Genomic DNA, 15604 nt, shown 5'->3' with positions numbered 1-15604 from the left:
TTTGCAAAGGAAAACCGCTTTTTGGTGCTCTTTCAACCGTGTACCAAACTGACGTTTGGTCTGTCCGATGTATTCGTTGTCACAGTCATTGCTAGGAATAGAATAACTGGCATCGGTTCGTTGTTCTTTCGTGACAGGATCCTTAGGTTTGGCGAAAATATGCCCCAAAGTCTGAAAAGGTTTTTGAGTAACTTAACGTTGTGGCTATTCAAAATTCTCTTGATGGGTTCCGTAACACCCTGTATGTAAGGAATAACAGCAAAACCAGTCGCTGGTTCCCTTTCATCAAGAGCGTTACTATGATCATATAAAAGGACCCCTTGTTGCAGCGTTTAGATCACCCCTGATGACGACACTAATGTCTGAATTTCCATTTCTTTTGAGAAATTTTAGCTTTGGTCAATATACCTTGTATGGTCATAAATCCTTGGTACTGAACCTAGTTCAAAACGTTTAGTCATTTTTTCATGCAATATTGCCTTCTTGAAAATAGTGCCTGAACACGAAAAGCAACAAAGTTCTTAAAAATGGCAGCCAGATTCACATTGCAAGTTTTAATCTTAATTGTTGAATAAAAAAAATCAAGCTTAAAACTTAACATCTTTCTCAATCTGTTTACATACACAATGTTTGCTGCATTGCTGATCTAAGCAGTTTTCAGTGACACACATGTGAACTTAGTTTACATAGGATAAGTTCACCAATGCGTTCTCTGTAGTAGAGTGGTAGAGAGTCAGCTGACCACAATACCACAAGGCCTGAGGTTTCATTTCTCATGGGGGACACATAATTTTAGTCTTTGTCTGACTGCAAACAGTCCCAGCTTTTTGTCGAAGTCCGTATCACGAGTTTAAAAAAGTCAGAGATAAAAAAAAAATTATGTTAGCGTGCCGCGCTGAACTGTGGAAGGGAGGCGCACACAAAGGTGGGTCTTCACTCACAAAACTCTGGGAGTGAGGCCGGAAAAGTAGGGCCCACCTTTTCGTGTACCTCACTCCCAGAGTTTTTCGCCCATATTTTTTCTTGTGCAAGAGATCTTGCCTCAAAGCAGGCAAAGCAGGCTGCTACTATCGCATTTGTTTTGCTCCGTTTTCACAACTGCTTGCCTGACCCGACCGAAACATGCTTCCTCATTTTGCTCCACTGCTACCATCGTGCCTTTTGTTTTATTTTGCTCTGCTGTATTAACTAAATGCCTGGAACAGGCTAAGAGTGTGGTAGTTGGGAGAAACAATGTAAGCACCATGGAAATGAATTTTCTTGAGAAAAAAATTTTGTGGTGTTCTGCCAAAGGAAAACCATTGTAGAAAGTTCTGCTATAGGGTCTTATTCCAACCAACTTGATACCACAAAGAAGAAGAAAATTTAACATCCGTTAGCATAAATTACATATATACCTCTTACTAGTCGTAAAGAATGTAAGTATGCCCATTCAAAAGGTCATAGTAAGTCAACATATAATAAACAATGCAGGGAAATCCAGAGAATTTGTATGTCTGCGTAAATGATACTACAACTTCTGTGCAATAATAGTCATATTCCTGAGAATTCTTATTTGAGTATGGATCACATGCTTCCTTTTTAGTGTGGGAAAAGACTGATACAAAGCTTTCAATTGACAAATTTACAGTATGGGTGGGAACTGGATCCAAAATCAAGAACCCTTAGGTTTAAGAATAAAGCTCATGGTAACATCTTGCTCCCGAACCTGTGAAATGTAGTTGGTCCCGGAGTATATTTGAATTTTTATTAATTTTATTAATTAAAGTAAATTCGTTCAGCTTTTTATCTACCTTTCTTTTTTTTTCTTCTCTAGTCGATTGGTGACATTTCAATAGTGGAAGCAGCCAGGAATGGTTACACTGACACTGTTCGGCTACTTGTAGAGAAAGGCGCTGATGTCAACCAAAGTGGGAGCATGGTAGGTTTTAAGCTTAACTGTAATGATGAAATAGTTTTTTGTCACCGTTTTTGTCACTGTTTTCTGAAGACAGATAACAGTGTTGTTACTGTTTTGTGAAATTCTGTAATATATTCTGGAAATCATGCTTTTAGACCACAGTGACTCAAAGAATCTGTTTATTTCTTTTAAAGTTATATTTCAAAGAGCACTCGAGAGTCCTTCCATTTGGCGCCTGTTTGAAACAAAGAGAACTAAGTTGACTGATTTATTCTGTGGTAACAGACATTTGTTTTCAGTTAAAACGGGTTAGATAACAACAGTAATTACTCTCAAACATACTCTTTAAGTCTCATTCTCCACTTTTGTGTATGAAGTTTTAAAATATTGGGTTGCTTTTATTTGAAGTCTTCTTGTGAATAACTCTAACATCCTTATAAAATCTAGGCATATCCATGATTTGTTATTTTATGGTGTAAGCTAAATGATCATGTTTTTCAGGTATAAAGTTATTTCAGCTTTTATCATAATTAATTAGCGTAATATTTCTTATCCCCAAGGAAGAATCCTTAGTAAGTATCCTGAACTGTGGATCATGTGGCAGAGACAGAAGCCATGTCATGAGGGTCACCCTGTTATTTCATTCACGTTGCCCCTTTTTTTTTAGCTTTACTTAAAAAAGTGCCAGATTCGTTGTTTAGAAGCGCAAAACGTACACATGTTTGTGTATTGGACATGCGCACATGTATTCACCATGCTTGAATCGTTTATTAGATGTTACAGCCAGATTTACAAACGAAATCTTCTGTTGAACGATGCATTTAGGAAATATCAACTCCTAGATATAATATTTATTGTCTCAAAGAATAGTCCAAACGTTGCAGAGCGTTACTTGGAATCAGCTAGTAAAATTTTATTTTCGAGCCTTAGTGAGTCCTATCACGTTTGGAAATCAAACTATCGTTAACTCTACACCTTTTTCTGTCAACTTAAAGAATTAGATGTCCACTTATTTCCAAATTGAGTATTGTTAAGTATGAATCCATGGGATTTCAGTGGCGAACTGTTGCTCAAAGTAATACCCATTCTGACATTATATTAAAAAAAAACCTGTAAAGTGTAGTCGTCTCAAAGGCAGATTCAACCTTGTATCCTTATGTTAGTCATAAAAGAAGATGATATGCACTTTATATATTACTGTACTTGGTTATTGTGTTTCTTCTTTCCTAGATTTCAAAGGTCACTAAACTCATTTTGGCAGCAAGGAAAGGCCAAACAGATATTGTTTGGTTAGTTTTAAAGGAGGCTATTGACCAGAACAAAACTGTAAATTGGGTACGTTAATAGCTTATTGTATTAGTTATGTAGGGTTTAGTGAACATCTTATGGCTGTTCATGTAATACTCCTTCTTACCTTATGCTTAAAAAAAGCTGCAGAGTGTAGTAGTCTCAACCATATATCCTTGCGTCGATCATTAAAGAAGGGAATATGTTCTTTATATATTACTGTACATTTCTCATTGTGTTTTTTTTCTTAGTTTTGTGAGCACTCTCCACTCACTGCAGCTGCAAGAAACGGTCACCCTGATATTGTTCGGTTGCTCATAGAGAACAGAGCTGATGTCAACAAAGGAGAATGGGTACGTTAGAAGTATAAATGGTAGATGTTATCTAAAGTTTCCTTACGTTTGGGAATCTAACTTTCGTTAACTCTAAAGCTTATTTTGTCGCTTGAAAAGTAAAATGTCCCTTATTTTCCGAATCGAATGTTGCTTAGCTTATTTAGTTTTCATTTAAATATTTTAAGCGCCAAATAGTGTACTCTTTGATCGAACCGGAAATGAATAACTCGCGGTTAAATTGGACGGGAACTTTGCACCGACAAAAGCCATGGATCAAAAGTAAGGCAGAAAATATTTGGAGACCATAGTTTTATTCAAAGAAGGGCTGAATTTGGGCAAAACTTGTGAATGCCTTGTTTTTTAGATGCGTGCAACAGATTTACTATTATTATATAATCGTTGTTTACAAGACTTTCCGGCCAGATAATTGCTTAGCGATGTGTTGATAACTTTTAAAAGGAGAAGGATTTTGAAACATATTCTTCTATTCAACAATCGCATTTGTTTTGCTCCGTTTTGTCAACTACTTGCCTAACCTGAGCGAAACATGCTTCATCATTTTTGCTCCACTGCTACCATCGTGCCTTTCGTTTTATTTTGCTCTGTTGTACCAACTAAATGCCTGGAACAAGCTAAGAGTGTGATAGTTAGAAGGAACATTGTAACCACCATGGAGGTGAATTTTCTTGAGAAGGACTGAATTTTGTCGTATTATGCGAAACGAGAACCGTAGAAAAAATTTCTGCTAAGGGGTCTTATTCCCACCAACTTGATACCACTAAGAAGAAGAATATTTAACATCAGTTACCATAAATTTCATATATACCACTTACTGGTCGTGGAGAAAGAAGTATACCCATTCAGAAGGTCGTAATAAATTATCATATAATAAAAAATGTAGGGAAATACAGAGGATTTGTATGTCTGCGTAAATGATATTACAACTTCTGTGCAGTAATAGTTATATTCTTGAGAATGTTTATTTGACTTTGGATCACATGCTTCCTTTTTAGTGTGGGGAGAGACTGATACGAAGCTATCAATTGACAAATTTACAATATGGGTGGGAACTGGATCCAAAATCAAGAACCTCTAGATTTTAGATTTCCACACAATAATACCCATGTCCAACTCAACCCTCGCTCCTGAACCTGTGAAGTGTAGTTGGTTCCGGTGTAAATTTGAATTTTTATTAATTTTATTCATTAAAGGTTCAGCTTTTTATCTACTTTTCTTTTTTCCCTATCCAGTCGATTGGTGACATTTCAATAGTTGGAGCAGCCAGGAATGATTACACTGACACTGTTCATCTACTTGTAAAGAAAGGAGCTGATGTCAACCAAAGTGGGAGCATGGTAGGTTTTAAGCTTAACTGTGTTTATGAAATAGTTTTTTGTCACAATTTTGAATTTAGATTTCTGAAGACAGATAACAGTGTGGTTACTGTTTTGTCAAATTCTGTAATATATTCTGGAAATCATGCTTTTAGACCACAGTGACTCACAGAATCTGTTATATTTCTTTTAAATTAATAGTTCAAAGAGCACTTGAGAGTCCTTCCATTTGGCGCTTGTTTGAAACAAAGAGAACTAAGTTGACCGATATATTCTGTGGTAACAGACACTTGTTTTCAGTTTAAAGAGATTAGATGACAACAGTAATTACTCTAAAACATACTCTTAAAGTTTCCTTCTCCGCTTTTGGGCCTGAAGTTTTGAAATATTCGGATTGCTTTTAATTGAAATCTTCTTGTGAATAACCCTAACACCCTAATAAAACATAGGCATATTCATGATTTGTAATTTTATGGTCTAGGCTAAATGACCATGTTTTATACTTTAAAGAAATATCATCAACTAGAAATAATATTTTCTGTCTCAAGGAATACTTTAAACGTTGAAGAGCGTTACTTGAAATCAGCAAGTACAATTTTATTTTCCAGCCTTACTGAGTCCTATCACGTTTGGAAATCAAACTCTTAACCTTTTTTTGTCACTTGAAAAGTTAGATGCCCATTTTTTCCAAATTGAGAACTATTTAGTTTATTTAGTTTTCATTTAAATTTGTAAGCTCCAAAAAGTGTATTTCTATCGGACCCAAGCCGAAAACCATCGTAAAAGGTCTGAAACTCGGGGTTAAACAGGAAGGCATCTTTCCATGGACAGCTTCATTCTTAGTGCCCATTCTAACCATTAAAATGAATTCATATGATTTTCTGAACTGTTGTAAAAGGTAAAACTCCTTCTGACCTTATGCTTGAAGAACGCCTGCACAGTGTCGTCTTCCCAAAAGCGGATTATACCATATATCCTTAAGTTGGTCATAACAGAAGAGAAAAGGCGCTTTATGTATTACTGTACTTTTTTATTGTGTTTTTTCTTTTCAATATTTTAAAGGGCCTTCCTCTCACTGAGGCTGTTAAGAACGGTCACACTAATATTGTAAGGTTGCTCATAGAGAACGGAGCTGATGTCAACAAAGGAGGATTGGTACGTTAGAAGTATAAATGGTATATGTTATGTAGTGTTTAGTCAAAGTTTTAAAGTCAGATATTTTATGGCTATTCAAATTTTGAGAAATTGAGAGCTATTTCTGTTTCTTTCTCGTTGTTTCTTTCGTAATGTTACAGTGTCACCCTAGTCATAAGATGATATTCTCGCAAGCTACAAAGAAACTTAAATATAGAGCAAGGCAGACTGGCCAGAAAATATTCCGAGACTAAAGCTATATTCAAGGAAGGGCTAAATTTATGTAGAAGATGAAAGTTTATGAATGTCTTGCATTTACGAGACGCGCGTAACAGATTCACTACGCTTGAATCGCTTTTTTAGCTCTCATTTTAATCTCCATAAAGTGTATCTCAGTGAGACCAGAATTGAAAAACCATCTTCATAAAAATTTTAAAATCGTGGCTAAACTGGGCATAGACAGAAGTCAGATTTTTTAAAAAATGCCTCTATTTAACAATACTTTTAGGACATAAACACTTATATTTAGATTTGCAAAACCACTTTTAAGTTCACTTTTCATTTTCCAGCCATAATTCTCATCACTTTTAGGAATTATATTATCGTTGATTCCAAAGCTAATTTTTTTACTCTGATATTTGGATGCCTATGATTTCCGAAACGAGTATTATTTAGTTTACATAGTTTTCATTTAGATTTTTAAGCTCCAAAAAGGTATCTCGATCGGACCGGAACTAAGAACGATTTTTAAAGGTTTGAAACTCGTACTTAAGCAGAAAGAGACCTTTGCATAGACAGTTACCATGTCTATGGTGAGGGGAGTCATTGTGTTGCTTCATTCTTAGTGCTCCTTTAAATGATTTGATGAACTGTTGTACAAGGTAATACTCCTTCTGACCTTACACTAAAAAAAAGCTTGCACAGCGTGGTCTTCCCAAAAGCAGATTCAACCATATAACCATACAGAAGAGAAAATGCGCTTTATGTATTATTGTACTTTCTCATTGAATTTTTTCTTTCCAATATTTTGAAGGACACTCCACTCACTGAAGCTGCAATGAACGGTCACGTTTTTATTGTAAGGTTGCTTATAGAGAATGGAGCTGATGTCAACAAAGGAGGATTGGTACGTTAGAATTATAAATGGTATATGTTATGTAAAGTTTGAAAGTCAAATATCTCATGGCTGTTCAAAGTTCTTTTGTTGTTGAGCAAAACGGCGTTGCAAGAAGTTGCGGGCTCTTTCCATTTCTTTCTGGTTGTTTCTGTGGAAGCGTTATTGTGCCACCCCAGTCATGAGATGATATGCTTGCGGGCTACTAGGGAACTTGGGTAGAAAGCAAAGGATACCTGACCAAAAAATATTTTGAGACCATGGCTTTATTCAAGAAAGGGCTTAATTTCTTTAGGGGCGCAAAATATATGAATGTCACGCGTTCATGAGACGCACGTATGAGATTCATCATTCTTGAATCGCTGTTTACTAGACTTAACGACCAAAAAATTGCCTCGCGATATATTGAAAGTTTTTGAAAGGAGAAGGATTTTTTTTAACAAATTTCTCTACTTGGCAGTACTTCTAAGAAACGAACACTTATATTTAGCATTACTAAAACTACTGTAAAATCAGGTTTCATTTTCCAGCCATAATTCGTATTACGTTTAAAATTTGGGAATCGAACTATCGTTAACTCTAAAGCTAATTTTCTCGCGTCCTCTTTTTTCCAAAATCGAGTATTACTTAGTTTATTTAGTTTTCATGTAAATAATTTAAGCGCCAAATAGTGTACTCCAATCGGACCGGAAATGAAAAACTCGCGGTTTTACTGATCAGGAACTTTGCATCGACCGAAGCCATGAATAAAAAGCAAGGCAAACCTGGTCAGAAATATTTGGAGACCATATTTTTATTCAAAAAAGGGCTAAATTTGTTAAGAAGTGCAAAACTTGTGAGTTCCTTAATTTTTAAGTTGCGTATAACAGATTCACCCTGATTATTTCGTTGTTTCCTGGTCTTTACAGCCAGATTATTGCGTGATAATGTGTTGAAAGTTTGTAAAAGGAGAAGGATTTTAAAACGAGTTTTTCTATTCAACAGTACTTTAGAGAAACGAAGACTTATATTTAAAATGATATTTACCGTTGAAAAGCTGCTTCAAGTTCACTTTTCATTTTCTAGCCATCATTAGTATCAGGTTTTCCTAATGAAGTATAATATAATTTTATTACTTGTCATTTAAATTTGCAACCTTAAAAAAATCTCCATCTAACCGGGACTGAAAAACCATCTTTAAAGGTTTATAACTCGCGGGCTCGGCTAAGCTGGAAAGAAGTGGTGTCGATGGTGACGGGGGTCGTCGTGTTACTTCATTCTTTGAGCCCCTTCTAACCATTATTACAAATTCATACGATTTGTTGAATTGTTGTATAAGGTAATATTCCGTCTGACCTTATGCTGAATAAACCTGCAGAGTGTTATCGTCTCTAAAGCAGATTCAACCATAAATCTTTAAGTTGGTCATTACAGAGGAGAAAATTCGCTTTATGTATTACTGTACTTTCTCATCATGTTTTTTCTTTCCAACATTTTTAAGGACACTCCACTCACTGCAGCTGTAAGGAATGGTCACACTGATATTGTAAGGTTGCTTATACAGAACGGAGCTGATGTCAACCAAGGAGGATTGGTACGTCAATAGTATAAATGGTATAAGTTATGCAAAGTTGTTGTACAATTTAATATTTTTAATGGTTTGAAACTGGACAGGAAACTTGCGTAGACAGAAGTCAAGTCAGTGGTAAGGGGGTCATTGAAATGCTTTATTCTTAGTGCTTATTTTAACCATAAGAAGAAATTGATATGATTTGTTGAACTGTTGTACAAGGTAATACTCCTTTTTGAAGTGGTGAATAATGGCTGTAAACATATGAAAATCATATGAGTGTAGTGCGGTTGATAAAACGAATATAGAATCGATCCTCACAGTTATGAACACTACTGAACCAGTGGTTGAAATAAGGCCTGTAAAAATTTCAGGCCAACATAATGACCAGCTCTCAGATGGCTTCTTAGCTCAGTTGGTTGAGAGCTGCACCGGTATCGCAGAGGTCACGGGTTCAAATCCCGTACGGGCCTGAATTTTTTTCAACTACCAGTTCAGTAGTGTTCATAACTGCGGGATCGATTCTTCGTGACTCCTTTTGACCTTACGCTAAAAAAAGGTCGTGCACAGTGTAGCCGTCTTAAAAGCAGATTTAACTATTTATCCTCAGGTCGGTCGTTAAAGAAGAGAAAAATGTGCTTTATATATTACTGTACTTTCTCATTGTGTTTTTTCTTTCCAATATTTTGAAGGACACTCCACTCACTGAAGCTGTAGCGAACGGTCACACTGATATTGTAAGGTTGCTCATAAAGAACGGAGCTAATGTCAACCAAGGAGGATTGGTACGTTAATAGTATAGATGAATTATGTTATGTAAAGTTTGGTCAGAGTTTGATAGTCAAATATTTTATAGCTGTTAAATTTTTTTATGCTGTTGAGCAAAACGTTTCAAGAAATTGGAAGCTTTTTTATTTCTTTCTCGTTGTTTCTTTCGTAATGTTACAGAACCACCCCAGTTTTAAGATAATATTCTTGCCAGCCACTAGGAAACTTGGATATAAAGCAAGGCAAACCTGGCCGGGAAATATTTCGAGACCATAGTTTTATTCAAAGAAGGGATAAATATGTTTTGTAGCGCAACACTTATGAATGTCTTGCGCATATGAGACGCGCGCAAGAGATTCACCGTAGTTTAATCGCTTTTTTAGCTCTCATTTTAAGCTCCAAAAAGAGTATCTCTATGAGAGCGGAACTGAAAAGCATCTGAGGAGGTTTGAAACTCGCAGTGAAACACGAAGGAACTTAGCATTAACAGAAGCTATGTCAGTAATGAGGAGGGCCATTGTGTTGCTTCATTCATAGTACCCCTTCTAACCATTAAGATGAATTCACATGATTTGCTGAAATGTTGTACAAAGCAATATTTTTGGGGGTTTGAAACTCGCTGCTAAACTGGACAGGAACTTTGCAAAGACAAAAGTAATGTCAATGGTGAGGGGGGTCATTGTGTTGCTTCATTCTTAGTGCCCTTACTAACCATTAGTATGAACTCGTATGATTTGGTGAATAAAGTAATGCTCCTTCTTACTTACACTAAAAACCACTTGCGCAGTATAGACATCCCAAAAGCAGATTTAACCGTAAATCGTTTGGTTGGTCATTAAATGAGAGAAAATGCACTTTATATATGACTGTTCTTTTTTTTTTTTTTTTTGTTTTTTTTTGTTTTTTTTTTCTTTTCTAGAATCTTAAACATAATCCACTCACTGCAGCTATAAGTTATGGTCACACTGATATTGTAAGGTTGCTCATAGAGAACGGAGCTGATGTCGACCAAGAAGGAGGGGTACGTTAGAAGCATAAATTGTACATGTTATAAAGAGTAAAGTCCGAGTTTGAAAGTCAAATATTTATGGCTGTTTAAAGTTTTTTTTCGCTGTTGAGCAAAACGTTGCAAGAAGTAGCGAGCTCTTTCCATTTTTTTCTGGTTATTTCTTTCGAAGTGTTATAGTGCTACCCCAGTCAAAAGATGTCATAGCATGATATGCTTGCGGCCTACTTTTAAACTTGGATAGAAAGCAAGGCAAACCTGGCCAGATAATATTTTGAGACCAAAGTTTTATTCAAAAAAGGGCTAAATTTCTTTAGGGGTGTAAAACATATGAATGTCATGCGTTCATGAGACGCCCGTATGAGATTCATCATGATTGGATCGTTGCTTATTAGACTTTACGACCAGAAAATTGCGTGGTGATGAATTGAAAGATTTTAAAAGGAGGAGGAGTTTTTATGAAGTTTCTTGATTGAACAGTGGTTTTAGGAAATGAACACTTATATTTAGCATTAAAAAAACTACTTTGAGTTGAGGTTTCATTTTCCAGCCATAATTCGTAGCACATTTAAAATTTGGGAATCAAACTATCGTTAACTTTAAAGCTAATTTTCTCGCTTGAAAAGTAAAATATCAGTTTTTCCGGAATCGAGTATTACTTTATTTAGTTTTCATTTAAATATTGCAAGCGCCAAATAGTGTACTCCAGTCGGACCGGAAATGAAAAACTCCCGGTTTAATTGGACGAGAACTTTGCATCGACAGAAGCTATGGATAAAAAGCAAGACAAACCTGGTCAGAAAATATTTGGAGATCACATAGTTTTATTCAAGAAGGGTTAAATTTGTGCACAACTTGTGCATGACTTTTTAGATGTGTGGAAGAGATTCACCATGATGAAATCTTTGTGTACTGGACTTTACGGCCAGATAATTGCGTGTGAAGTGTTGAAAATTTGTAAAAGGAGAAGAAGTTTGAAACGAGTTGTTCTATTCAACCATACTTTTAGGAAACGAAGACTTATATTTCAAATGATATTTATCGCTGAAAAGCTGCTTCAATTCTTATCACGTTTGAGAATTAAATTATCGTTGATTCCAAAGCTAATTTTGTCGCCTGAAAAGTTAGATGCCCATTATTTCCGAAACGAGTATTATTTAATTTATGTAGTTTTTATTTGTAAGTTCCAAAAAGCGTATCTCCATTGGACCCGAGCTGAAAACCATCTTAAAAGGTTTAAAACTCGTGAATAAAACAGGGAGGCATCATTGCATAGATAGTAGCCATGTTTGTGGTGAGGGGTCATTTTGTTGCTTCATTCTTAGTGCCCATACAAACCATTACTATGAATTCATGTGATTTGGTGAACTGTTGTACAAGATAATACTCATTCTGACCTTACACTTAAAAACACTTGCATAGTGTAGTCGTCCCTAAAGCAAATTTAACCATAAATCGATTAGTTGGTCATTAAATGAGAGAAAATGCACTTTATGTATTACTGTAATTTTTCATTGTTTTTTCTCACCTATATTTTGAAGGACACTTCACTCGATGTGGCTGTAAAGAATGGTCACACAGATATTGTGAGGTTGCTTATAGAAAACGGAGCTGATGTCAATAAAGGAGGAGGGGTAGGTTAGAAGCATAAACTGCATAAATATTTGGAGACCATAGTTGTATTCAAAAAGGGGCTGAATTTGTTAAGAAGTGCAAACGAAAGTTTTTTTCGCTGTTGAGCAAAACGTTGAAAGAGGTAGCGAGCTCTTTCCATTTCTTTCTGGTCATTTCTTTCGAAGCGTTATAGTGACACTCCAGTCATAAGATGTCATAACATGGTATGCTTGCGGGCCACTAGAAAACTTGCATAGAAAGCAAGGCAAACCTGGCCAGGAATTCTTTTGAGACCAAAGCTTTATTCAAAGGAGGGCTGAATTTCTTTGAGTGCGCAAAACATACGAATGTTATGCGTTTAGGAGACTACATTTTTTGAGATTCACCATGCTTGCCTCGTTGTTTTCTAGACTTAACGACCACAAAATTTCGTGGCAATCTACTGAAAGTTTAAAATTTGGGAATCGAACTATCGTTCACCCTTGAGCTAGTTTTGTCGCTTAAAAATTAAAATGTCCGTTTTTTTCGGAATCGAGTATTACTTAGTTTACTTAGTTTTCAGCGCTAAAAAGTGTACTCCAATCGGACTGGTAATAAATAATTTGTGGTTAAACTGGAATAGTACTTTGCATCGACAGAAGCCATGGATAAAAAGCAAGACAAACCCGGTCAGAAAATATTCGGAGACCACACTTTTATTCAAAAAAGGGCTAAATATATTAAGAAGTGCTGAAGTTCTGAATTCCTTGGTTTTTTCAGATGTGTGTGACAGATTCACCATGATTAAATCGTTATTTACTGCACTTTACTGTTAGATAATTCCGTGGTGATGTGTTGGAAATTTGTAAAAGGAGAAGGACTTTTAAAGCGATATTTACCGTTGAAAAGCTGCTCCAAGTCTTTTCAATCGTTCAATCGTGTCTAAAGTAGATTTAACCATACATCGTTATGTTAGTCGTTCCTCATTGTGTTTTTTCTCCTCTACTTTTGGGCGCAGATTCTACTTACTGAAGCTGTGAGGAAAGGTCACACTGATATTGTGAGGTTGTTCATAGAGAACGGAGCTGATGTCAACCAAGGAGGAGGGGTACGTTAGAAGCATAAATTGTACATGTTATGAAGAGTTAAGTCAGAGTTTGAAAGTCAAATATTTTATGGCTGTTCAAAGTTTTTCGCTGTTGAGTAAAACGTTGCAAGAAGTTGGGAACTCTTTGTATGTCTTTCTTGTTGTTTCCGTCGTAAAGTTGTAGTGCCACCCTAGTCGTAAGACGTTATTCTTGCGGGCTACCAGGAAACTGGGATAGAAAGCAAGGCAAACCAGGCCAGAATATATTTTGAGATCAAGGCTTTATTCAGGAAAGGACCTAATTTCTTTAAGGGCGCAAAACATACGAATGTCATGCGTTTATGAGACGTACGGCTGAGACGTATAAGATTTACCATGCTTGAATCGTTGTTTACTAGACGTTACGACCAGAAAATTGGGTGGGGATGTATTGAAAGTTTTTTAAAGAAGGAGGAATTTTTAAGAAGTTTCTTGATTGAACAGTAGTTTTAGGAAATGAACACTTACATTTAACATTAAAAAAACTACTTTAAGTTGAGGTTTTTTTTTTCCAGCCATAATTCGTATTACGCTTAAAAATTGGGAACTGAACAATCATTAAACTCCAAATCTAATTTTTGTCGTTTGAAAAGTAAGATGTCCGTTTTTATCCGAATCGAGTATTACTTGGCGTATTTAGTTTTCATTCAAACATTTTAATCGCTAAATAGTGTACTCCAACCGGACCGGAAATGAAAAACTCGCGGTTCAACTGGACAAGAACTTTGCTTGGACAGAAGCCACGAATAAAAAACATGACAAACCTGGTCAGAAAATATTTGGACACCACAGTTTTCCTTAAAAGAGGGCAAAATCTGTTAAGAAGTGCAAAAATTGTGAACTCCTTGACTTTTTAGATCCGTGTAACAGATTAATATCATAATATCAAAAACATTTGAGTTATTGTAGAAAATATATAACAGTTATAGAAGAGAACGGAGCTGATGTCAATCTAGGAGGAGGGGTCTGTTAGAAGCTTAAATTGTACATCTTATAAGGGGTTAAGTCAGAGTTTGGAAGTCAAACATTTATGGCTGTTTTAAGTTTTTTTCGCTGTTGAGCAAAACGTTGAAAGAGGTAGCGAGCTCTTTCCATTTCTTTCTGGTCATTTCTTTCGAAGCGTTATAGTGACACTCCAGTCATAAGATGTCATAACATGGTATGCTTGCGGGCCACTAGGAAACTTGCATAGAAAGCAAGGCAAACCTGGCCAGAAATTCTTTTGAGACCAAAGCTTTATTCAAAGGAGGGCTGAATTTCTTTGAGTGCGCTAAACATACGAATGTTATGCGTTTAGGAGACTACATTTTTTGAGATTCACCATACTTTCCTCGTTGTTTTCTAGACTTAACGACCACAAAATTTCGTGGCAATCTACTGAAAGTTTAAAATTTGGGAATCGAACTATCGTTAACCCTGAAGCTAATTTTTTCGTTTAAAAATTAAAATGTCCGTTTTTTTCGGAATCGAGTATTACTTAGTTTACTTAGTTTTCAGCGCTAAAAAGTGTACTCCAATCGGACAGGTAATAAATAATTTGTGGTTAAACTGGAAGAGTACCTTGCATCGACAGAAGCCATGGATAAAAAGCAAGACAAACCCGATCAGAAAATATTCGGAGACCACACTTTTATTCAAAAAAGGGCTAAATATATTAAGAAGTGCTGAAGTTATGAATTCCTTGGTTTTCTCAGATATGTGTGACAGATTCACCATGATTAAATCGTTATTTACTGCACTTTACTGTTAGATAATTCCGTGGTGATGTGTTGGAAATTTGTAAAAGGAGAAGGACTTTTAAAGCGATATTTACCGTTGAAAAGCTGCTCCAAGACTTTTCAATCGTTCAATCGTGTCTAAAGTAGATTTAACCATACATCGTTACGTTAGTCGTTCCTCATTGTGTTTTTTCTTCTCTACTTTTGGGCGCAGAATCTACTTACTGAAGCTGTGAGGAAAGGTCACACTGATATTGTGAGGTTGTTCATAGAGAACGGAGCTGATGTCACCCAAGGAGGAGGGGTACGTTAGAAGCATAAATTGTACATGTTATGAAGAGTTAAGTCAGAGTTTGAAAGTCAAATATTTTATGGCTGTTCAAAGTTTTTCGCTGTTGAGCAAAACGTTGCAAGAAGTTGGGAACTCCTTGTATTTCTTTCTTGTTGTTTCCGTCGTAAAGTTGTAGTGCCACCCTAGTCGTAAGACGATGTGCTTGCAGGCTACCAGGAAACTGGGATAGAAAGCAAGGCAAACCAGGCCAGAATATATTTTGAGATCAAGGCTTTATTCAGGAAAGGACCTAATTTCTTTAAGGGCGCAAAACATACGAATGTCATGCGTTTATGAGACGTACGGCTGAGACGTATAAGATTTACCATGCTGGAATCGTTGTTTACTAGACGTTACGACCAGAAAATTGGGTGGGGATGTATTGAAAGTTTTTTAAAGAAGGAGGAAT

At 36.1% G+C, this 15604-nt stretch overlaps 1 protein-coding gene across 16 annotated transcripts in view; it reads left to right on the top strand.

Annotated features, from left to right (window-relative positions):
- LOC131798463 (uncharacterized) overlaps window positions 1-15604 on the top strand; it is a 51546-nt gene that overhangs the window by 25521 nt on the left and 10421 nt on the right. For all 16 annotated transcript variants that reach the window (XR_010718688.1, XM_066171952.1, XM_066171953.1 and 13 more), the window contains 12 exons: window positions 1817-1921; window positions 3131-3235; window positions 3439-3540; window positions 4773-4877; window positions 5919-6011; window positions 7024-7116; window positions 8585-8677; window positions 9346-9438; window positions 10341-10442; window positions 11969-12061; window positions 13039-13128; window positions 15079-15168. Coding sequence is in view for 15 of the 16 variants with exons in the window: in XM_066171952.1 (XP_066028049.1) it covers window positions 1817-1921; window positions 3131-3235; window positions 3439-3540; window positions 4773-4877; window positions 5919-6011; window positions 7024-7116; window positions 8585-8677; window positions 9346-9438; window positions 10341-10442; window positions 11969-12061; window positions 13039-13128; window positions 15079-15168 (1164 nt within the window). In the remaining variant the exon portion in view is untranslated. The remainder of the gene's footprint in view (window positions 1-1816; window positions 1922-3130; window positions 3236-3438; window positions 3541-4772; window positions 4878-5918; window positions 6012-7023; window positions 7117-8584; window positions 8678-9345; window positions 9439-10340; window positions 10443-11968; window positions 12062-13038; window positions 13129-15078; window positions 15169-15604) is intronic.

The sequence above is a fragment of the Pocillopora verrucosa genome, chromosome 9, assembly GCF_036669915.1.
Source record: "Pocillopora verrucosa isolate sample1 chromosome 9, ASM3666991v2, whole genome shotgun sequence".
NCBI classification, from domain to species: Eukaryota; Metazoa; Cnidaria; class Anthozoa; order Scleractinia; family Pocilloporidae; genus Pocillopora; species Pocillopora verrucosa.
This window is presented reverse-complemented; position numbering and strand designations above follow the sequence as displayed.